This window comes from Phyllobates terribilis, unplaced genomic scaffold (genome assembly GCF_046119375.1).
Source record: "Phyllobates terribilis strain yellow unplaced genomic scaffold, ASM4611937v1 Scaffold_11__3_contigs__length_659146591, whole genome shotgun sequence".
NCBI lineage: Eukaryota > Metazoa > Chordata > Amphibia > Anura > Dendrobatidae > Phyllobates > Phyllobates terribilis.
In genome coordinates this window covers 306,334,442-306,359,919 of record NW_027362771.1, presented here as the reverse complement: position 1 = coordinate 306,359,919, position 25,478 = coordinate 306,334,442, and the positions used below count along the sequence as shown (strand labels likewise).

Sequence of the window (25,478 nt, the reverse complement as noted above, 5' to 3'; positions counted from 1 at the left end):
TGTGCTGCTGGCCTCACTCTGCATGTCCTCCTGCCACATTGGGTCAGTTACTAGATCATCCACCTCCTCCTCTTCCACTTGCGCACCACGATGCTCCTCCACACTTCCTGGCAATTGTGTCTCATCATCGTCCACCTCTTGTGACAAATTGCCAGCGTCGACTTCCTGTGGCCGTGGCTGTTCAAATATTTGGGCATCGCTACATGGGATCTCCTCTTCCACCACTTCAAGCGTATCAGGCGAGGGGCACAAATATGGAAATGGACCAGTGAACAGCTCTTCAGAGTGTCCAAGTGTGGGATCAATTGCTGTCTGACGACACTCGGCATGGTGGGAGGAAGGAGCATCAGGGTGAGGAGGAGTATGCGGTCGAGACTCACGGCTACTAAGAGTTGACCGTGTGGAAGACAGACCGGAGGTGGTGGTGCCCAGGTAACTGGAAGTATTATCTGCTATCCAATTAATAACCTGTTCACACTGATCAGTTCTCAATACTGGTGTTGTTCTGTGCTTGCCTAGTAATTCGGTCAAGAAGTGGGAGCGAGAAGATGTGGCTGTTGGTTGTGGCACATTTTCACCTTGGCCACGGCCCCGTCCTCTGCACGAACCATCACCAGAACGTCCACTTCCACGTCCCTTGCCACGCGCCTTGCCCATTGTAAAGGAAGTAAAATAGATTACACTTGCACTATCAATGGAAAAAGGGTAATAAAAAGTAGATTAGAACCGTGGAAGAGGAAAACCACAGTTCTATTTCTCTGGCCTACACCCGACTCTTTTAAACAATCTGAACAATCAGGGAGAAACTATTATTGTTTTTCTTTACGTAAAAAATAGCAAAACCTGAATAATAGAGATTTTTTCCAGTGGGATGGCAAAACCACAGTTATTGTTTACTGGGGTATACCAGACTTTTTTAAATATATAGATTTGCGGCTGAACAGTCAGCGACACACTCAAACTGTTTTTTTTTTAGATACCAAAGGCCCAAAGCTGGATAGTACAGAGATTTGACCCGGGGAACTGCAAAACCACACGGGGATTTGTCGAGCCTACACCAGACTATTTTCAACAGATATATTTTTGTGTCACAACAGTCAATAGACACTACTGTTTTTCTTTACGGAAAATATACCAAAACCTGAATAATAGAGATTTTTTACCGTGGGATGGCAAAACCACAGTTATTGTTTACTGGGGTATACCAGACATTTTTAAATATATAGATTTGCGGCTGAACAGTGAGCGACACACTCAAACTGTGTTTTTTTAGATACCAAAGGCCCAAAACTGGATAGTGCAGAGATTTGACCCGCGGAACTGCAAAACCACACTGGGATTTGTCGGGCCTACACCAGACTATTTTCAACAGATATATTTTTGTGTCACAACAGTCAGGAGACACTACTGTTTTTCTTTACGGAAAATATACCAAAACCTGAATAATAGAGATTTTTTACCGTGGGATGGCAAAACCACAGTTATTGTTTACTGGGGTATACCAGACTTTTTTAAATATATAGATTTGCGTCTGAACAGTGAGCGACACACTCAAACTGTTTTTTTTTAGATACCAAAGGCCCAAAACTGGATAGTACAGAGATTTGACCCGTGGAACTGCAAAACCACACTGGGATTTGTCGAGCCTACACCAGACTATTTTCAACAGATATATTTTTGTGTCACAACAGTCAGGAGACGCTACTGTTTTTCTTTACGGAAAATATACCAAAACCTGAGTAATAGAGATTTTTTACCATGGGATGGCAAAACCACAGTTATTGTTTACTGGGGTATACCAGACTTTTTTAAATATATAGATTTGCAGCTGAACAGTGAGCGACACACTCAAACTGTGTTTTTTTAGATACCAAAGCCCAAAACTGGATAGTACAGAGATTTGACCCGGGGAACTGCAAAACCACACTGGGATTTGTCGGGCCTACACCAGACTATTTTCAACAGATATATTTTTGTGTCACAACAGTCAGGAGACACTACTGTTTTTCTTTACGGAAAATATATCAAAACCTGAATAATAGAGATTTTTTACCGTGGGATGGCAAAACCACAGTTATTGTTTACTGGGGTATACCAGACTTTTTTAAATATATAGATTTGCGGCTGAACAGTGAGCGACACACTCAAACTGTTTTTTTTAAGATACCAAAGGCCCAAAACTGGATAGTACAGAGATTTGACCCGTGGAACTGCAAAACCACACTGGGATTTGTCGAGCCTACACCAGACTATTTTCAACAGATATATTTTTGTGTCACAACAGTCAGGAGACACTACTGTTTTTCTTTACGGAAAATATACCAAAACCTGAATAATAGAGATTTTTTACCGTGGGATGGCAAAACCACAGTTATTGTTTACTGCGGTATACCAGACTTTTTTAAATATATAGATTTGCGGCTGAACAGTGAGCGACACACTCAAACTGTCTTTTTTTAGATACCAAAGGCCCAAAACTGGATAGTACAGAGATTTGACCCGTGGAACTGCAAAACCACACTGGGATTTGTCGGGCCTACACCAGACTATTTTCAACAGATATATTTTTGTGTCACAACAGTCAGGAGACACTACTGTTTTTCTTTACGGAAAATATACCAAAACCTGAATAATAGAGATTTTTTACCGTGGGATAGCAAAACCACAGTTATTGTTTACTGGGGTATACCAGACTTTTTTAAATATATAGATTTGCGGCTGAACAGTGAGCGACACACTCAAACTGTTTTTTTTTTTAGATACCAAAGGCCCAAAACTGGATAGTACAGAGATTTGACCAGTGGAACTGCAAAACCACACTGGGATTTGTTGAGCCTGCACCAGACTATTTTCAACAGATATATTTTTGTGTCACAACAGTCAGGAGACACTACTGTTTTTCTTTACTGAAAATATACCAAAACCTGAATAATAGAGATCTTTTACCGTGGGATGGCAAAACCACAGTTATTGTTTACTGGGGTATACCAGACTTTTTTAAATAGATTTATTTGCGGCTGAACAGTGAGCGACACACTCAAACTGTTTTTTTTTTAGATACAAATGGCCCAAAAGTGGATAATACAGAGGTTTGAACCGTGGAAGTGCAAAACAACACTTCTGTTTCTCTAGCCTACACCTGACTATTTTCAACAGATATATTTATGTCTGAAAAATCAGAGACACGCTTTTTTTTGGGGGGGGGGACACCAAAAGGTTAATAAGATGGGTATTTGTACAGTGTGAAGGAGGAAAAAAAAAAGAGGATTTAGATGGTAGAAAGAAGGATTTTTCCTGTCCCCTGAGACCTGGAGCTAAGTCCAGCAATTTCAGCAACAGGAGCAGCACACAGGACTGTAATGCAGTGTTTGCTGGTATAACCACTGTGTCTCCTATGCAGCCTGCCTGCCTGATATCTGGGATGGATATTAGTCCTGAGAAGGACTGTTTGTTTGATCTGGCAGCCTTTACAGACCCTACACTAACTATTTCGCAGTTTATATCTCTCCCTAAATCAGCAGCGCTGTCCCTACACTGTCTGATCGGGAGCGACTGTGTCCAAGATGGCGGCTCCTGGTTTTAAATACTCGAAGTGATGCTGTGCGGCCAGCCAATCACTGTAATGCCCACAACCAACATGGCTGCGGCATTACAATGACTGGCTGGCAATCCCTGCATGTTCATTTGGCTCTGTAAAGAGCGCCAAGCATGCAGGGCGGAGACCCGAGCTCCCGCCCGTGTAACCTGGAAATGCTCGGTGCTCGCCGAACATCCCAAGTAGCGTGATGCTCGGGCGAGTACCGAGCAGTGTCGAGCATGTTCGCTCAACACTAGTTATGACTCTTAAAGATGTTGTGATAAAAAAAAAAAAAAGCTCCCTCTTAAACGTCAAAAATTCTCTTAAATAGGAGCAGAGCTGCAGTACTCACAGTACATGAATGTGTATATATACCCACTGCTTACAGCTGCTAACGGTTTATGGGTAGGTGTGCTGGGTGTCGCCGTTTTGATTTAAAGGTGATATCCAGGACTTTAAGAAAAAGGTGCCCAAGCACTAACAGGCATGTAGTTGCTAACAGAGGCGACATCCTGCTTATTGTACCCCGCGCCAGTCATTGACCGGTCCTGCTGGAGATTCAGTTACTCCCTGTCAAGATTCAGTTACTCCCTGTCAAGAGAGCAGCAGTTTCTCTTCCTGTTGAGAGGGCGGGACTACTGGTATCATGATGATTGGCAGCTGGTTTCCCCCAATTAGACAGCCGGTAGGCGGCTGTAAATCTGAATGACACCAGTAGTCCCGCTCTGTCAACAGGAAAATAAACTGTCTTTTTGTTGACGTGATGTCAGCGGAAGTCTGTGATGGCTCTGTGCCAGCGGAGAACAGCGCCGGGCACAGCAGGCAGGTACCAAATACCTGCCTGTTAGTGCTTAGGCCCAATTTTATTTTTTTAAGTCCCGGATATCCCCTTTAAGCATTGCTGAAATTAGGCATTATCCAATCAAAAGACTGCAAAAAAAAAAAACTCTTCAGGAAAAAATGAAAGATAGGTCATCAATCTCTTGTGACTGGACAACCCCTTTAAGCAATATTAAAATATAAAATGCTGTACACATAGCTATATGTCGAATAAGTAGATTTCTCATTATGGCTCTGTTTATAATTGAGTCATGACAGTTTTAGATAATAATAATAATGTACATAGCCCAAATTCAAAGAATAATGACTACAATATACACACTCATAAATTATTATATTAAGCTGCTCCAAAATGATTTTTCAATACTTACAGGTTCGGACAGTTGTAGAGATTCCTGGTCCCACCGCAGAGCCAAAAAGCACATATAAAGAGATGACATATTCTGTGTTGTGCACTAGGTTTTTTAGCTCAAAGGAAGTAAGTGTGCTATTTAGTGCAAGTTGCCGAGGGCGATCTCTGCCAATAAATTCTTAGAAGTTGAAGGAAAAGTTAAAAAAAAACATTCAGTATATTTATACATAAACACAGTTTTTGAAAACTATATGAATGTATAAAAGGATTCTATTTCTAATAATGGAATTTATGAATAAACATTTACAAGAACGGCAAAGAGCAGCTCAAGTGCATTGGGCATTTTCAGTTCAGTGTGTGCCTTATCCGTAAAGTGCTCGCTTAAAAAGGAACTTAAAGGTATGTTCATAAAGGGTGAAATTGCTGTTGAAAATTTCAGCAGAAATTAATTCAGAAATCACGTGGACACCCGCTGTTGATAATATGCATTAAATACTGCAGATTTTGGTCCAGATTGTTCTGTGGATTTGTTGCTGAAGATAGGAAAAAATACTTACATCATCACAAGAAGCTGGGAATACCGAGAGAGGCAGAGGACTAGGCAGATGAGCCACGGAAGCACCAAGCGAGGTTAGTACAGTGGGGTTTTTTTTAACTTTCCACAGTATTTTTGTTTTTTTGAGAGTTGCAGATTTTGCTGTGTATTTAACTTTGCTCCTTGCAATTTTTTAGGAGTTGCAAATTTTGCTGTGATCTCAAAAAAAATGGTGTTTCTTGCAGATTTTGACTTCCCCATTAAATTCTGTTGTGAAATTGTGCAGCATGAGTTGACATGCTGAGTTTTCAAATCTGCTCTGAATGACAATTTCGAAATCATGTAAACTAGATTTGAGAAAATCTCATCACACTGTAGCTATTGTAAAACAATTAAGATTTTCTTCCCAGAAGATTCAGGTATATAATCCAAAGAGCACATGTGCCTCGAGCGAACATACCCTAAAGAAGGACACCGAGTTTCCTTGATACATTTTTTGGGGCAGACAAACTAAAAAATAGCCTGAAAAAATTCTAAAAAACCTATGAAAGACTTTTCCTGTTCATTTCTATTAGAAACTACTTTTCTGTTCATTTGTTCAATCTTTTGAGAGTTTTTTTCCCTCTTCAGATTTTGAAAAATGACTGTTGGAAAATAAAAGATAAATAAATAAATAATTTAAAAAAAATGTGCGTCCCTTCTTTGAAGCAGCTCATGATGGACCCACTCCTAACTAGGCACAATCCTGTGACATGGGCCTCGCCTGTTATATCGTTTTCCGCCTTAGATGTTGTATAACCAATTTTGGCCCTTTGGGCTATTTTTGTTTTTAATATTTATCTGGTATTTTCAATATTTGCTTTTTACCTTTTAATCACTATTTTTCTTTCTTTTTCCTCTTGGCTCCTTTTTTCGTTGGTCCATATATAGCATGAGAATGGAACCACATCCTATTTTATGCGCTGATCAACATCACTGGATTTAATGAGACCGGCCCTGCGTACTGTATACATGGACATCTCTACACATTTGATGTTATACTGTCGTGACTTGTATTATCGTCCATTTAGTCTTATATATATAATGCATTGCAGGACTAATGATTGCTTGACCCTTTGTTATTTTTTTGGATGCCGGCCTCTGCTATTGGCCATTATGTTGCTAGGTGACACACGATGCGGTGCGCATGCGCTCTGGGCACGCTGCTCTCGGCCCGGGCATGGCCGTCTTTCTCCTGGCCGCGCACTTCCGGTGCACATACCATGCGTTTCCGGCGTGCGCGTTACCAGGTGATGGATTCAGCCCGCACCGACAGTTTCCGGTGCCTAGCGCATGCGCCGACGAGCATCGGTCACCTATTCACTTCCGGTCACGTGACTAGTATCGCGGTCACGTGACCGTGTGAAAAGACTTTAAAAAGGTCCCTGTCCTTTACAAGCTTATGCCTCTTGAGAAAGCCCATAGCATCGGGGCGAAACGCGCGTCGAGGCTCCCTTTTGGTCACTTGGTGCCTTGAGTTTATCCTGTTCCTGGTCTACCTGTCACCTTTCTTCTGCTGGCCCTCCCTTATTAGTGACTGGTAAGCGGTATTTGAATTCTTCTCGACATTTGATGCATACCTGCACACTTGTGCGGATACTCTTTACTTATGGTATATTCTATATGCTCTCTGCTTACCACTTCCCCTTTTTTTGGGGGGGGGGTTTGCCACATATACTCTCTACATATGTTACCATGTACTGTATTTTGTAATCTGTTATTTACTTTGTGTCGCCACTGTTGTGGCTTTTTTACTATCTTGTATCTAATAAAGCTATACTGGTTTTATGCCTATATAAACTCTGTTTCTCCTGTTATATTCATATTTAATATTGAGTAGGCTTGTGGCCATTAGAAGCTATGTATTTTCTAGCTGTCTTCCCGCCACGACTCTAAAAGATGAAGGCCGTTTTGTGTATAACAATCCAATCAAGAGGCTGAAAAAAAATTCTTCAAGAAAAAAACTTTTCCAAAAACACTTCAAAACCGCTTCAGGAAATGAAAAACTCCTAAAAAAAAACTGAGCAGACATAATGTTTTTTAACTTTGCATTGCATACCCAGTACAAAGCTATTTTTACTACAAGAAGTACTGTTACTCCTTTTTCCAATCTTCTACTACAAGAAGTTTCATGTAATGACTAAGCGAAACAATGTTATTTGTTTTTCCCAAAGGACCGGACATTTGTACTGGCAAAAAAGAAATATAGATAAAGCAACACAACTGGTATCACCTGACTTTATAGACAACACAGACAATTCAATATATTTTAATATTACAATCTCTCCAGCTCCTTCATTGTGCTTATCAGTGAGGGTGTTAAGGATCATATGTTTGAAAACACAGAAACCCTGCTTAGGTTTATCACTAAATTTCAAAAGTAGTTACCATGTGATACAGAAGTAACTTGTAAGTAATTTATTATTATTCAATGAAACTAGCACCAGTACATGTGTGGATTTGGTACTGGTGGTGTATAATGTGTTAACATGTTTTTGTGCCATTTTCATTGCTGATCGACCCAGATCTTGCTCCCTGTATCCCTGGTAAATGTAAGGGGAAGTTGTCTTAAAGGGATTGGCCAGTGGAAAAAAGTTATCATCTATCCAGAAGATAGGCAACAACGTGCTGATAGGTGGGTGTCCAACTGCTGGTACACGCAATGAATGGCAGAGCAAGTAACTTTTATCTCCATTACAAAATGGAGTGGCAGGTAGGATGCCCAAACCCTGCTCCATTCATTCTCTATGGGGATACCAGAAAAAGCCCCACAGGGAAAGAATGGAGCAGTGGTTGAGCATGTGCACTGATGCTCCATTCTACCAAGATAAAAGTTCCTCGTTCTGCCGATCAGTGCAGTTTCCAGCAGTTGGACCCTCAAGAAAACAACAAGTTATCACCTATCCTGTGGTTTGGTGGCAACTTGTTTTCACTGGACAACTCTTTAAATGAAACATCCCTTTTAAGACTATAGGCACACCAAAATAATTTTTTAGCTTCATAACTGAAAAGTAATGCGAAGTTTTGCCATTAATTTTTCTGCAAATTTTTCTTTGCATTGCACAACTCCTTGCCTAACTACTAGGCAGTACTTATATAGAAAAGATGTTAAGGAGAACCTGACATCTGATACGTGCTGCCCAATCCATACGCGCTTGTTGGAAGAGACATGTTAGTCACTGTCAGCAGGCAGGGAGAAGTCGCCAGGGACCCACCTGTCCAACTAGTTTGGCGCGTGGCTCGATACCCGTCTGTTATTAAATGCTGCATCTTTTTAGAGTGATACATATCTGGCTGAGATTGCACAGCCAGGATCTGATACATGTTGACCGAGGATCAGGCAACATGTATCAGATAACAGGTTCACTTTAAGACTTACCTGGAGTTGGGCCCCAAGCCAGTCTGTATCCTGTAGCACCCTGTACTGCATTCCATGATATCACTGCTGTACTTATCGACACTGCACTCGCTTTCAGACTTTGAACAGAGCTTGATGCCACTAAAAACATTATGGTCAGCAAAAGAATATAATCAATTTGTAATTACAACTAAATGAGGACTCATAGCTCCATAATTTAACATAGTACCATAACTGTTCAGATAAAACCGATACTCACAGGTTATAGCTTTAGCAGTAACTACAGGGCCTTCTATGTCTACAAAGATCGGATTGATAGTTACTGTATATTCAGTGTCAGCATGCAGTCCTTGAATCATGTACTGAGTGTAGCTGTCTGCCAGGTTCACATTTTGATCAAATCCTTCTACGAGATAAAAATACATTTATATTTTTGTTATAAAGTTTGCTTCTGCCAAGTAAACTTATTGCTATATAAAATCTGCATGGACATCAAGCAGCTCAATAATTGTAACAGAACATATAATTGTAGTAAAGTCAACCTTCTCAAAATCCTAATTTCCATAATTAGCAGGATGCCCCTGTTTTCTAGGTTTTAGCTCCGAATTTCCCAACCAAGCTTTCAGGCATTCCCTGGAACACAGCAAGAGCGAGGCCATTCAGTTTTACAGAAGGGAAGGCAAACTGATTTGGGGCTGGTAAAAGGTGCTTGGCACAACAGTCAACACATCTTTGCCAAATTAGATAAAGAGAATAAGGGACATATACTGTGGTGCATGTAGACTGCTATTGCAATTTTTATTTTTTTGCTAAGCCAGTACCATAAGCTCACAACCTCCTTTATGCACACCAACACAGAAATATTGTTTCATTAGTGCTCCCACACAGTATTCTTTTCCCCTACAATAAGATTCCGCCACAGTGCCCACCACACATAGTATCAAGTCCTCACAGTGCATTTCCCCACACACAGTATGATATCACCCAAAACTGCCATCACACAGTAAGATGCCCACCACTGATCAGCCCCACAGTATGAATCCTGCACAGATCCCCCACCGCATTATGATGCCCCCCACAGTATGAGGTTACCCACAGTGTACACAGAACCACAAGAAGCAAGCACAAGCGGGCATCTCAGATATATAAGTGGGAGGGAACAAAAACTTGCATCAAAAGCAAATTAGATAAAATATGTGCTGTGCGTGATCAGTCTTTTTAGCACATAAATTGCATATGAATTGAAAATACTCTTGTTTCAATGAGTCCTAACAAGAATTTAAGAAACCTTTACAGGGAGCCTGTCAGGTGAATCAGGCTGCCCAAACTGTGGGCAACATGAAGCATATCCTGACTGCACAATTGCAGCCAGGTATATCATTCTCTGAAATGCTCTGGCAAATAATCGATAACGTGTGCATACAATGGATATAAAAAGTCTACCCCACCTTCCCCGTTAAGATGCCAGGCTTTTGTCGTGTAAATATAAAATCATACCAAAAAGAATAATTTCAGAACTATTTCCACCTTTAATGTCACCCATTATTTGTACAAATCCATTTTAAAACAAACTAAAATCATTTTGAGGGAAAAATAAAAATAACAAAACTAAAGTATCAACAACCTCTCAAAATTGTGCATGTGATTGTGTTCAACATTAGCCAATCACATTTAAACTCATGTTAAATTGTAGTCAGTACACTGCTGCCATCATTTAAAGTGATTCTGATTAACCCCATATAAAGTTTAACTGCTCTGGAAAGATTTTCCTGACATTTTCTTAAGTTGCATTTTATACCAAAACCCAAGGCTCATAAACAGCTTACAACAAAGCAAGGGATCTCATCATTGAACGTTATCAGTCAGGAGCAGGTTGCAAAAAAAGGCATTAGATATACCATGGAACACTGTGAAGACAGTCCACAAGAAGTGGCTAAAATTTGGCACAACAATGACATTACCTTGAACTTTTGACCCTCAAAAATTGCTGATAAGATAAGAATAAAATTGGTCCGGGAGGCTGTCAAGAGGCCTAGAGCAACATTACAGGAGCTGCAGGAATTTCCTGCAAATACTGGTTGTGTACTGCCTGTGGCAATAATCTCCCATATTCTTCATATGTCTGGCCTGTGGGGTAGGATGGCAAGATGGAAGCCTCTTCTTACAAAGAAAAATATCCAAGCCTGGCTATGTTTTGCCAATACCTACATCAAGTCTGCTAAATGAATGTGGGAAAACGAGCTATGGTTTGATGGAACCATGGTTCAACTTTTTTTGCCATAATTCCAAATGGTATGTTTGGCGCAAAAGCATCACTATGCTTCATCAAGAGAATAACATACCCACAATGACACATGGTGGAGACAGCATTATGCTTTGAGGCTGTTTTTTGGCAGCTAGAACTGGAACTTTAGTTAACATGTAGAGAATTATTAACAGTTCTAAATATCAATCAATTTTGCAACAAAACCTTCAGGTCTTTGCTAAAAAGCTAAAGATGAAGACTAATTTCACCTTTCGGCACAACAATGACCCCAAGCATACTTCCAAATCAACAAAAGAATGGCTTTGCCAGAAGAGGATTGCAATTTTGCTGTCATAAATTCAAATGGTATGTCAACAAAATATTAGCTCAAGGGTGTGCATATTTATGCAACCACATTATTTTAGTTTTTTATTTTTATTTTTACAACCAGAAAGATTTCAGCTTATTTTTCAATTGAATTATACAGATTATGGATGATAAAGGTGGCAAAAGTTCTGAAATGAATATTGTTGGTATGATTTTTTATATGACAAAAATCTTCTATTTTAACAGAGGTGTGTAGACTTTTTATATCCACTTTACATAACATGACAGGATACATTTGAGATGAGGAAGCTGGTGCATTTGGGCAGCATGGCCAGCCCGATGCTGCATCTCAGCTAGAATATAATCCCTCAAACAATAGAAAACTGTTCAGGAAGGATGTGTTAAAATACAATATGTCCTCCATTTCGGGGCCTATCAAGCTAGATTGTTGCAGGATTCTCTCAAAATCAGCACAATATATAAATGAATAACCATATTCATAGCTTGTAGCGCATAGCACTGCTATATTTGTGAGTTTTCCAATAGCTACATACTAAATATATATGTAAGGCAACTGTTTTGCTATCATTACTAAGCAATTAAAATACAAAAAAAGATTGCTACAATGTGTTAGTACCTGTAGATGACCAAGTAAGTCGGTAGCCTGTGGCTCCTCGAACTGAAGTCCAGTGTGCTCGAATAGTTCCAGTTGTGATATTCTGCAGTGTTAAACTTTTGACAGGAAGCAACTTCACTATAATAATGTAATTAAAAGAAAACCATAAACACTGTGCTTTGTAAACCCAAAACTGGACTGCTGTATTGTAAAAAAGTGTAATTGATTTTAATTATAAAGTTCATAAGTGAAAAAATGTGTCTTGAGATTTGGATAATAAAAAAACAATAAAGCAAGCTATATTGTATGCTTACATGTACGGCCCACTGCTGACACAGGTTGGCTAGGTCCTTCAGGATAGACGGCGTATATACTGACAGTGTATTCTTTCTCTTCCTCTAAGTTATCAATAGTATGTGATGAGACATCACCATTTAATATTTGCTCATAGGTAAATCCGGGTCTGTTGGCTAAAAAGTAGAATGATAATTGCATAGAAGGGAAGTACTAATCCTTGTTAATTCAGTCTTAAGCCTCATGTACAGAAATCATCATAAAATTATTTATTCTTTAAATCAGGTTCTTATGTTATAAATGTGTTTTTAAAAGTTTAAAAATGTTTTTTCAGTTTTCCATATTTTTATGAAAAAAAATTATGAAATGTAGCAATTTTCACATTACACTGTGTTCCAAATTATTATGCAAATAATATTTTCTCAGATTTTCCCAAATTACCTATATGAATTGCAGTCATTGTAATTTTCCAGTCAAATAACTATTAGAGTACAATTGAAAGGTTTTGGTACAAACTGCCTATGATAACAGTATATTTTTTAAAAAATAAAACACTCAAACTGCACTCAAAATGCATGTTCCAAATTATTATGCACAGCAGAGTTTTCAACCTTTTCATTTTAATAAAGAACAAAAAAATGGTCATTTTTGAAATTATAAGCATTAGCAGGTTATTACAAACTGAAATCAAACAGTTTTCAACTCAAAACTTTATTCTAGGTGACGTAACATTTGCACATAGGACCCCTTGTTCGAAAGGAGCTTCTGAACTCTCTCATTCATTGAATTTGTCAGGTTTTGGATGGTTTCTGCTTCAATTGTTTTGCATGAGGACAGAATACCCTCCCAGAGCTGTTGCTTAGATGTGAACTGCCTCCCGCCATCATAGACACTCCTTTTGATGATGCTCCAGAGGTTCTCAATGGGGTTGAGGTCAGGGGAGCATGGATGCCACACCATAAGTTTGTCCCCTTTTATGCCCACAGCAGCCAGAGATGCAGATGTGTTATGTGCAGCATGAGACGGGGCATTATCATGCATGAAATGATCTCGATGGTCCAGATGGATGGAGTGGAGGATGGCTGGTTGATGGACACCCCATGCAAACACGGCTTCGGCGCTAACAAGGAGGAGGTGGAGTAATGTTTTGGGCTGGAATCATGGGGAGAGAGATTGTCGGCCCTTTTAGGATCCCTGAAGGGGTAAAGATGAACTCCATAATGTATGTTGAGTTTCTCAAACAGCACTTCCTGCCATGGTTCAAGAAGAAGAACCGTGCATTCCGCAGCAAGATCATTTTCATGCATGATAATGCCCCGTCTCATGCTGCACATAACACATCTGCATCTCTGGCTGCTGTGGGCATAAAAGGGGACAAACTTATGGTGTGGCATCCATGCTCCCCTGACCTCAACCCCATTGAGAACCTCTGGAGCATCATCAAAAGGAGTGTCTATGATGGCGGGAGGCAGTTCACATCTAAGCAACAGCTCTGGGAGGGTATTCTGTCCTCATGCAAAACAATTGAAGCAGAAACCATCCAAAACCTGACAAATTCAATGAATGAGAGAGTTCAGAAGCTCCTTTCGAACAAGGGGTCCTATGTGCAAATGTTACATCACCTAGAATAAAGTTTTGAGTTGAAATCTGTTTGATTTCAGTTTGTAATAACCTGCTAATGCTTATAATTTCAAAAATGACCATTTTTTTGTTCTTTATTAAAATGAAAAGGTTGAAAACTCTGCTGTGCATAATAATTTGGAACATGCATTTTGAGTGCAGTTTGAGTGTTTTATTTTTTTAAAAATATACTGTTATCATAGGCAGTTTGTACCAAAAACTTTCAATTGTACTCTAATAGTTATTTGACTGGAAAATTACAATGACTGCAATTCATATAGGTAATTTGGGAAAATCTGAGAAAATATTATTTGTATAATAATTTGGAACATAGTGTAGTCAATAAGTCTAATACTAATATAGCAGAACAAGGCACTTCTGTAGAAACTGGTGCGCAAGTATAGTCCCAACTCTTGATGCCTTGATGAGCTAATATTGAAGAACTTGGTACTCAGAAGATGTGATTCAAAATATTTTATTTATCTAGATGCAATCTACAGTCAATACATAACTTTTCGGTCAGGTCGCTGACCTTCCTCAGATGCACAGATTGCTTTTAGAGATAACTATAAAAATATTAAGATTTGAGAGTCCTCAGTGGTTGATACCTTTTAATGGCTAACTGAAAAGATGGTAACAAATTGCAAGATTTCGAGACTACTCAGGCCTCTTCAGGCATAGAAAAACACAAAATCTGAAGAGTCAAATATTTTTGCACAACAGGACAGAGAAATAATGCAATAGCTGAGACAAGTGACATGAAGCAGAACTATCATTATGGGAGAGGGATAAACAGTTGCGGCTGTAAATATTGGACCAGTTCATAGATCTATTAATCTATAGAACTATACAGTTCTATATCAACTAAGGAATGTCCTCCTCAGACCATGTGGGGACATCACAATCAAGGACTAGAACTCAATCACAGGACAATAAAACTTTCACACTCCTTATCTATGAACTGGTCCAATATTTATGGCCACAAGTGTTTTTCCCTCTCCCATAATGATAGTTCTGCTTCACATCACTTGTCTCAGCTATTGCATTATTTCTGTGTCCTGTTGTGCATAAATATATGACTCTTCAGATTTTGTGTTATTCTATGCCTGATGAAGAGACCTGAGTAGTCTGGAAAGCTTGCAAGTTGTTACCATCTTTTCAGTTAGCCATTTAAAGGTATTAACCACTGAGGACTCTCAAATCTTATTATTTTTCTACCTACTGGCTAACACGGTACAAAAATATATATTTTTCCTGTAGAGAGAAATATATGAATTCTAAGTAAGAACAGCGCCTATTGTGTAGCAGAACACCGCTCACAGTGTGGAGCCCACGCATAGCCATATACAGTAGATAACACAGGATCCACCATTCACAATGATAATTACAGTTCTGTCTTCCCTCCCTTCACAATGACAATAGCCCGGATCAGAACATGCTTCAATTCTCCTATACAAGTCAATGAGTGAGGGTTAGACTATTGCTATGTCCTGAAGTGAACATATGCGCCTAATATCAGGCCTATTGTGAAAATTGCAAGTTTTCAATTTTTTTTAAATATACACTGTGTACCAATTATTAGGCAGCTTAGTATTTTGACCATATCATTATTTTTCTACTGAATTTCCAACTTCAAGCTGTATAAACTTGAATGCTCATTGGATGAAGCAGATCAGGTGATGTGTATTTGTGTAATGAGGGAGGATGAGGCCTAATGATTAGGGTTGATCGAGTATGTTCTGTCCGAGTCTGCTCGGGCCGAGCTCCGAGTATTTATAGCTGCTCGGTGATATGGTTGAATCGCTCCCGTGTGCATGATTTGCAACTGTTTGACAGCTTTATTACATGTGAGGAATGTGTAAGAAATAGACATTCCTCACATGTAATAAAACTGTCAAACAGTCGCAAATCATGCACACGGAGCGATTCAACCATATCACCGAGCAGCTATAAATACTCGGTGCTCGCCCGAGCATACTCGGCGAAAGGGTTAATAAAACATAATCGCTCAACACTACTAATGATACATCACCCTTTTCCAATGTGTGCAGAATTTTTAGCCAGCTGGTTTCCCTCAGGCAAAATGGGCCAAAAAAGAGATTTAACTGACTCTGAAAAGTCAAAAATTATTACACGTCTCACACTCTTAAAATGACTAAGATATTGGAGCATATTCACATAACCATCAAAGGCTTTGTTACTAGCAGTCATCAGGGTCACAAAAACATGATGAGAAAAAAAGATTAACCTCCAAAGATTTGAGAAGAATTAAACGTAAAACGAGCCACTTCTATAAACCCTATCTTCACACACATTATCAGACTGGGGCACAAAGGCCCACCAGTGACATTAACTCTGGGGGCCCACTACTCAGCTATACGTAAATATTACATTACCCTCATTCCCAAAATAAACTATGTTTTTATAGAATAGTAGTAGCAGTTTGTTGAATGAATGATGAGATGCCACCTTTGTCTGTACATAATAAATGTAGTGTATTGTGGCAACCACTGCTCATAAAAGGTGTGGAGGGTGGATGAAAAACACCAGCACAGGGGTTTACTGGGGGATTCACCCGTTCCTCTGTGAGCCAGTCTAAGTCTGTTCCCATATGAGTGTCACAAAAAATTAGAACGTGCCTTAGTGATGAAAGCAGTCTCATAGTTTGAGAAGGACTGAGTTACATCAACATGAATAATACATGTTAAGGTATTTTTTATTAAACAAAATATAAAGCTATTTTACTTACATCTTGGAATATAAATTTTGTAACCATCAAGTTTCCCCAAAGGAGGAGTCCAGGCCACCTTTAAGCCAAAAAGTCTTTCTTCTATGATTCGGAAATTAGTTACAGGAGGCACAGGAGCTTTAAATGAGAGACAAGCAGAAATTAATCTTTGCGTATATGTAAATAAAAGAAAATCTTTAAACTTTTTAATCATTAAACCACTTAAATTTAACAATGACAGTTATTCTTCAATATATATATATATAAAGCATTTGCATAAATTGAAGAATAACTGTTGTCATTAAATTTAAGTGGTTTAATGATTAAAAGTTAAAAGTTTTTCTTTTATACAGATGGTTTATATATATCTTACTCAGGGTCTTACATGGATTTCATGGGAGCTGATAGCAAAAGTCCACAGTATGATGGCTTCCTCAGACCCTTCACACCGCATGATGCTGTCACAGCCCCTCATGCAGTATGATGGTCCCCTCAATCTCCCCCCCCACAAAGTATAATTTCCCCACACCTGCCCCCCCACAGTATGATCCCCAACAGCACCCCCACAGTACACAACACAGTATGATGCCCTCAACGTTCACCAAACATATTATGACTCTTAACAATTTTCTAACAATTTTCTCCCACATCTACTAATTACAAAGTAAAAAAATAAAACAAAAACTACTCCCTTAACCCTTTTTCCCTGATGCACTGCTTCAGTCTGTTCAGTTTGTGAACTGAAACTTCAGCACTGTGCAACTGGTGCAATCTGTTGATGACATTGCAACTACTGTGTTAGGACTCACAGACACAGTGGACAGGGACACACAGGCTTATTGGTGGAGCAGATAGATGACATCTCCCAGTTCTACCATTATATTCAACTCTATCTGTATCCTGTGGATGCAGATAGCATTGAAATTGAGCTGCCGGGTAGGGAAGGTAAAGCCGTTTGGCACCGGGCCCCTCTCCAACAGGTCCCATATCAGCTGCATTGTCTGCCACTACATTATCCTGGAACTCACAAATAATTCAGAAAATCTTTTTATTTTAAATCAGGACTAAATCAGTGGAAACCTATTAAATAACTTTACTTTTAATAAAAAAAAATATTAGCCTCCTTCATTTTGGAAGTTTCTTTATTAGCTTGCTTTTCTTCAAATGATAAATGTAATTATTTAGTTTTCTATGTATTTTATCCATTAAATGCTGATATTTTAGAGCTGCAAACAGAAAGATAGATTTATAAAATTAACAAAATAAAACAATTGCATTCTGAGCCCTAGAATGCAATTTAAACTCCTTATACAGTAGGGGACGTTGCCCCTATAAAATTCATACCTGCAGTAGAGATTTTCCTTATTTAATCAGACAGAAAAACAATTATATTTAATATGTAAATGAGGGGCCCTAAATGCAGCCTTGGCATGACCAAGGGTTCAGTGCATTGTTCCGACTGCTAAATCAACACACCATGCATCTCCCCTTAGCTTGATTGATAGTACCCAGCTGCCCAGAGCGAGTGCTGCCTGAAGTGAATCCTAGCCCTGCACATCTGCACTGACACTGCAGGAGCTGAGGACACACAGAGTGTCAGTGAGAGTGCTTTCTTATCCTTCTCTCCTGTATGCAACAACCACTCTCTGCAAACAGGATCACACAGTAGCGAGTGGGTGCTGCAGGCAGGAAAGAGGGGTTACAGCACTTGCCGCACTGACACTGCACGCTTGATAAGCTCTTGCAGTAGAAGTACAAAATCAGGGATTTAACTCAGGCAGCGCTCACTCTAGTCAATCAAGCACTGTAAATCAAATTAAGGGCAGGTGCGCAACATGTTGATTGAGGGGTCAGAAGGGTGCACTGAGCCCTTGGCCCCGCCAATAGTACCCTGAAGAGCTGTCATTTACATAAAATGAAATAAAACCATTTTTCTGTCCAATTAAAAAAAATACATAATGTACTGTAGGTATCAGGCTTAAGTCCCCTATAGGTTTTATAAGTAGTTTAAATTGTGTTCTGAAGATGACAGATTCCCTTTACGTCTTAATACACCATAGGGTGAGTGCACTGGTGGACACAGACAGAAGAGGGCCCCTGTGAAAGAACAATATATGGGCCCTTTGCTGTTCAATAGTTCATCATAATGCACAATTCTACCTGCTTTGGAAGCGGAAATGGGTCCCCTTATCTCTTGGGCCCCTGTGCGGCTGCACAAGTTGCACCAATGATGTGTCCACCCCTGGGTAAGTGCACACATTATGTATTTGCAGCAGAAATTCTACACCAAAAAATTTATCTGTTGGCAGGAAAAATCCTGCATAAAATACGTGTATTTTGATGCATTTTATGCGTTTTTGACACGGTTTTTGCATGCATTATTGCATTAATTTTTTCCCTATTCATTTAATTGGGTGAAAACCTCTGCAAAAACGCTGAAAGAATTGACATGCTGCAGATTTAAATCTGCTTCAAATGTGCAAGTGAAAAATAAACAACATGTGCATGAGATTTCAGAAATCTCATTCATTTTGCTGGTATTGTAAACTGCGGCTTTTTGGTGCATCAGTTTTGGTGCAGAAATTTTTGTTGCAAATACTGAACGTGTGCACATAGCCTTACAGTGTTTGCACCACACATGTACATAAAACCACCCGCTGAGCACATACTTGTCTTCCCTATAACGGTTGCTGACTCTCCAAGGACGTTTGAATATGTGGCGAGGACTGTGAATAAATATTCCGTTGTAGGCTTCAGATCGGTTATCAGCACTGTGTGCTTGTTACTGTCCAACATAATCTAATAAAAAAGCACAGTAAGAGAAACATTTTATCATGTCAGGGGAAAATATTTCATTTCTAAAGGGTTTAATATTGTTAGGAAGTTTTACTGTTCCTTCTGAGCACAAGGTACTTGGCTACTATATATTTAAAGCAGCATTCCCATGAAGTTTTTTAATTACAAATCCTGTGTATATGTAATTGACGAGCCCAGAGGGTATGGGGGGACGACTCGGTACCCGGGCCTTTTGCTTGACCTTGGGGATGTCGTGGTAGTCGGCTCCCGGGCCCGTACCCTGGGGTCACTCTTTTAAAAGGGGGGTTGTTAATTATATGAAAGTTTGTGACGCCACCTGTGGTATCTGGTGAGAATCACCAGCGCTGCGGCAGTCCGCTGAGGCAGGTGATAAGGCAGCTTGATGGTATAGCTCCCCACAGGTGGAGCTAGGCCTCAGGGCAGCGTATGGAGAGAGGGGATGCAGGACAGAAGAGACCCAGCAGGGTCTACGGAAAGACAGGCAACCACACACAGTTCTCTTCAGTACCTTTTACTGATGGAAATTCAGGCACATCCCGGAGCACTGTAGGGTGAAGGGTGCATTTCAGGATTCTCCCCAGGGAGCGGGTATAGGGCCTCCTGTTTCTTGCCTCTGCGTAGTAAGTTCCTGACCTGCCTGAAGCTAGGCCTAACTTTGTCTCTGTCCTGCATTGGCTGACTTTGTGGTAGGGCCTTCTCTTGGAGTGCACGCTCCCAGCTTACGGGGCCTATGGGTCTCCTGGCTCTGTTATGTATCAGCTCTCTGGTGTTCCTGGGACCTGTAATTCTCCAGGGGTTCCGGTTATGTCCTACTGGGTCATAGAGATCCCAGTAAGCTCGGACCCGGTGTCCGGTATATGCTTCGGGGTGAGCTGGTTAAGCTCCTCTGCCCCCACTGCTACTCACTTTCCACTAGCCTTCAGCCACGCTCGGGCCCTCACTAGGCTACTCACACTAACAGCAGCTTGCCGCGCTTCACCGCTCTTACGGCGTTGGCACGCCTTGGGCTCCAACCTGAGCTCCTTGAGTCTGGACTGGGCTTCAGGACCGCTGGAGGCCTAGCTTGCCTCACACAGCAACCCGCATGCTTCTCCGCACACACAGCTTTTCACTCTCTGTGCACTCCAGACTAACTCTGCCTAGTTCCACCTTCCCTATTTATACCCCTAACGGGATCCCTCTGCTAGTCTGAGGTGGAAGGTGGAGATGTGTGAATGTTTATGGGGGCCTCTTGTAGAGGAATCCATTCATGCACCCTTGCAGGATCTGTGGTACCAAGCGCAGCTGGGCGCCACGTTCCCCCCTAGCAAAGCTCAGCACTCCCGGGCTGAAGTAGATTTTGCAAAACAAGTATAACAACTCTTCCCTTTATGGGAGGCACTTTTCTTAAACATTGCATAAAAAAACATTAGAAAACAGTATATACACATTCAATTTGGCAAGCAACCCCAGAATTCAAGTCTCTTGTGGTGAGGTTCCCAGCCAGGATGTCCATCTCACAGGATAGAGTACTTGGTAGCTTGAGGAACCTGTCCCAAACCCTCAACGTAGGCCCAGGGGTGGCTGCAGGGCATGGAGATCCTGAGTTGGACCTCCAGTAGTGCCACTCCAGACAGGCTTTCCTTCTGAGGTCACCTACATGGGCACCCCAGGGAGTGCAATTATATACATGAAGCAGTTTTTGGGATGCACATAGTCCTCAGCCTCGGAGTTCTTAGATAAATAACAAAGGAAGTCATTAGGCAAAGTGTCCATATCACTTGAACTGTTCATCAATAAGGCAAAACACAAAGTAATATACATATGCATGAAAACACACAGAAATACAGTTCAATACCCCAGGGGTAACTATCTACACTTGTCAGAGTTTAGCTATTTCACTCAGTATATCTGACAGGGGGCTGACCTCGCGTGGTATGTGTTGATCTACGTAGGACTGGGATGAATGAAGCACTAGTAGGTGCCCTACCTCCCAATGTGTCAGGACCAGGTGTGTGGAGGGGCTACAAGACTGCATTGACCTCTCTACTGGACTAGCAAGCATACCATGGGCTGGGTCTTCTTGCTCTGCTCCAACCGGGGATCCTTCTTCCGAGGACTCTTCTTGAGCAGACTTTTCTGAAGCGCTTACAGGTTCTTCTTGCTGTGGGTAGAAGGTGAGTACAGGGATGATTACTGCTCCTACTAGTTGGGGCCAATCTGCCGGGATATCTGATAAGTCAGTGTGTACCACTGCTTCTTTAGGCTCCCCCGGTACTGTGAGAGGCACTCCTTCTTGGGGCTTCAGTAGATCTGGACACAACTTTAGATGGTCCCTGGATACTGTCGCGGACGTTCTTCCTCCATCTCTACTGATTAAGCAGGTCTTATTATCAAACCTTGACTTCAACACAGTGTAGGGTTCCTTCTTCCACTGGTCATCAAGTTTGTGGTTTCTTCTCTTCCTTTTCAATACTATTTCACCAGGTGTGAAGGGCTCTGCGGGCGCACTTTTGTTGTAGTGGGCCTCCTGCTTATCCCTCACACGAGAGAGACTGTCCTCGACACAGGCTTGTATCCTTCTGTACTGCTCCTGTCTGGTCGTGTCCCAGTCCTCAGTGGTCACATCCGCTTCTGGTTCCACTACACCAAGCTCCAGGTCCATGGGCAACTTCCCAGGTCTTGCACGCATGAGATATGCCGGAGTACAATTGGTGGAACTCACGGGTATGTGGTTGTACAGATCCACTAGGTCAGGTAGTAGGTCTGGCCACTGATTTCTCTCCTCAAGGTCTTCAGCAGGTCAATGATGATGTTATTCATCTTTTCGCAGAGACCGTTGGTTTGGGGGTGGTACGGTGTAGTCCTGATCTTTTTACACCTGTACAAATGGCAGAACTCTTTAAACAATTCAGCCTCAAAGGCCGGGCCTTGGTCCATCAGCACCTGCTCAGGGTATCCATGGGGTCTGCAGAAACACGCCTGGAAGGTTTTTGCTGCTGTCTCTGCCGTCAGGTCCTTGACGGGGGCGACCACCAGGAATCTATAGTAGTGATCCACCATGGTCAGGGCGTAGGAGTACCCTGACCTGCTGGGTGACAACTTGACATGGTCCAAGGCCACGATCTCCAGGGGCCGAGTCGTCTTGATGGGTTGCAGGGGTGCCTTCTGGCTACTGTAGTCTTTTCTTCTGAGGTCCACAGTCTCGGCACCACCGCTCAATGGAGCAGCGCATTCCTACCCAGTAGAATCGACACTTCAGCAGGGTCTCTAGCTTTTTCCAGCCAAAGTGCCCCGCCTGATCGTGGTAGGCCTCCAACACCATTTGGATGTCTGTCTTCGGGACCACTATCTGCCATACCATCTCATGGGTTTTTGGATTGACGTACCTCCGGCACAGCTTCTCACGGTAAATAAACAGCCGGCTTCTCTCATTCCACAGCTGCTTTGCTTGGAGAGATGCTTCCTTCTCCAGGGAGGAACCTTCTTGGGTTATCAGTTCTTTAATACGGCTGACAACTGGGTCGCTGTCCTGGGTCTCTTTCCAGCTGTGGTGAGGCAGAGGGTTTACCGTCTTCCCATGCTGCCTCCTTGAGGCTCGTTCTTCGTGGATCATCCCATTCCGGTGAAAGGCAGGTAGCTCAATCTCCTCCAGGTCATCCACTTCCTCTTCTGTGTCTGACTGGTGAGGCATCCTGGACAGGGCATCGGCGTTGGCGTTCTTATGGCCCACCCGATATTTAATTGTAAATTGATAGTTTGACAGCCGAGCCATCCATCGTTGCTCCAGTGCTCCTAGCTTGGCTGTTTAAAGATGGGTCAAGGGGTTATTGTCAGTGTAGGCAGTGAACTTGCTGGAGGCTAGGTAGTGCTTGAACCTCTCAGTGATGGCCCAGACCAAGGCCAGGAACTCCAACTTGAAGCTGCTATAGTTCTCTGGGTTCCTCTTGGTCAGGCGGAGCTTCCTGCTTGTGTATGCGATTACCTTCTCTTGGCCATTCTGCTTCTGACAACGCCCAGCCCTTCGTTGCTGGCATCAGTATACAGCAGGAACGGCTGGCTGTAGTCAGGGTAGGCCAGGATCTCGTCGCCCGTCAGGATTTCCTTCATCTCCTGAAATGACTCGGCTTGCTCCTTACCCCAGTGGAATGGGGGGTTTCTGCCTTTGGGGGACTGCCCTAGCAGGAGGTCTTGCAGAGGAGCTGCTTTGTTGGTGTAGTCTTTTACGAACCTCTGGTAGTATCCTACTAGTCCCAAGAACTGACGCACCTCCTTGAGGTTCTTCGGCTCCGGCCACTTCTGGATGGCAGTAACCTTCTCCGGATCTGGTGCTACCCCTTCTGGACTCACAATGTGCCCCAGGTACTGTACCTTTCTCTTGAGCACGTGGCACTTTGAAGGCTTTAGCTTCATCCCGTATCGGGACAGTGACTCAAATACCTCCGCCAGGTGCTTCAAGTGGTCCTCGTACGTCTTGGAATACACTATCACATCATCCAGGTAAAGTAACACAGTCTCAAAGTTGCGGTGTCCCAGGCAGCACTCCATCAATCTCTGGAATGTCCCGGGGGCATTGCAGAGTCCAAACGGCATACTGTTGAACTCACAGAGGCTCATCGGGGTTGTAAAGGCCGTCTTCTCCCGATCCTCCTCAGCCACAGCTACTTGCCAGTACCCACTAGTGAGGTCAAGGGTGGAAAAGTAATTTGCAGACTTTAAGGCAGCCAGAGACTCCTCTATGCGTGGTAAAGGGTATGCATCTTTATGTGTAATGCGATTTACTTGTCGGTAATCTACACACATTCTCATGCTCCCATCCTTCTTCCTGACTAGCACTAGGGGAGCTGCCCAGGGACTACAACTATCCCTTACTACCCCCGCCTTTCTCATGTCGTGCAGCATCTCCTTTGCCTTTTGGTAGTGAGCTGGTGGTATGGGCCTGTACCGTTCTTTGATGGGTGGATGGTCACCTGTGGGGATATGGTGTTGAACCCCCTTAATCCTCCCAAAGTCAAGTGGGTGCTTACTGAACACCTGCGCGTATTCTTGAACCACCCGGTGTACACCCTGTTTCTGATGGGCAGGAGTGGTGTCTGTTCCAACATGGAGCTGTTGACAGCAATCCTCCACCTGGGTTGCAGGGTCATTATCCTCCACTTCGTCTGGTGAGGCTAAGGACTCCGCCTTGTGAATGGAGTTGTTATTTACAGCATGTAATTTGGCAACAGTGGCATAACATGGTAATCGAACCTCATCGTCCCCATAATTAAGAAGACGGACGGGCACCCTCCCATTGCGTACATCCACCACTCCTCTGGCGGTTAAGAGCGTGGGTCTGTGCTCGGAGCAAAGGGGTTCTACTACCGCCTGGTAGTTCTGTCCCCTAAGACCTATGGCTGCTCTACACCAGATAAGCATTTCACTCATTGGGGGGATCACAATGGGCATGGGGTCTGTCACCCGCACACTACCGATTTCACCATCTGTTAACCTTAGTTGCTGTTGGTACATCAGAACTCGGATCTTCTTCTGCAGTGCCCTTCTCTGTCCTGGTCTGGCAGTGTCAGCTATCTATTGGAGCAAGAACACAACTTCTCCCAAACAGTTACCAACAATGTTAGTGCCTAGTACCATATACGGATTGGTATCATCAGGATTAGTCTCTACTACAATTAGTCCCTGGTCCTTCAGCTCCACTCTCCCCACCTTTACTGTCACATTCTTAACCCCGATTAGGTTAAGGGGGAGTCCATTTGAGGCATAAACAGAAAGATTTGGAGCTGGCGGACTTAGGTCGTCCATAGACCAGAACCTTTTGTAGAGGACGTCAGGCATTATGGTTACCTGAGATCCTGTGTCCAGCAGAGCGTGCGTCGGGATGCTGTCCAGCACAATGGACAGGAAAGGTCTTCCTCCTACGAACCTGTTGTACCAGTCTGATGGGCCTGGCTGATTTACTCCTGGGTGTCGGCCCTCGGCCCCAGGGTTTTCTCGTTTAAAGGACAATTCTGGGCGGTGTGACCTGTCTTGCGGCAGCGGTAGCAGGCAGGGTCCCTCTGTGGACGGCGCTGGTCACTGATCCTCGTAGAGGGTGGTGTTGTCCTCCTCCTCCTTCGCATCCAGGGGACATCCTCAGGGCTATCGGCTAACA

At 42.3% G+C, this 25,478-nt stretch overlaps 1 protein-coding gene across 1 annotated transcript in view; it reads right to left on the bottom strand.

Annotated features, from left to right (window-relative positions):
- The window catches only part of LOC141167259 (uncharacterized), a 705,047-nt gene that overhangs the window by 654,786 nt on the left and 24,783 nt on the right, over positions 1-25,478 (bottom strand). Inside the window, exons 7-13 of the mRNA XM_073654695.1 lie at positions 19,201-19,330; positions 16,553-16,669; positions 12,204-12,359; positions 11,911-12,027; positions 8,961-9,107; positions 8,723-8,842; positions 4,789-4,947 (exon numbers count right to left, since the gene is read on the bottom strand). Coding sequence (XP_073510796.1) covers positions 4,789-4,947; positions 8,723-8,842; positions 8,961-9,107; positions 11,911-12,027; positions 12,204-12,359; positions 16,553-16,669; positions 19,201-19,330 — 946 coding nt within the window. The remainder of the gene's footprint in view (positions 1-4,788; positions 4,948-8,722; positions 8,843-8,960; positions 9,108-11,910; positions 12,028-12,203; positions 12,360-16,552; positions 16,670-19,200; positions 19,331-25,478) is intronic.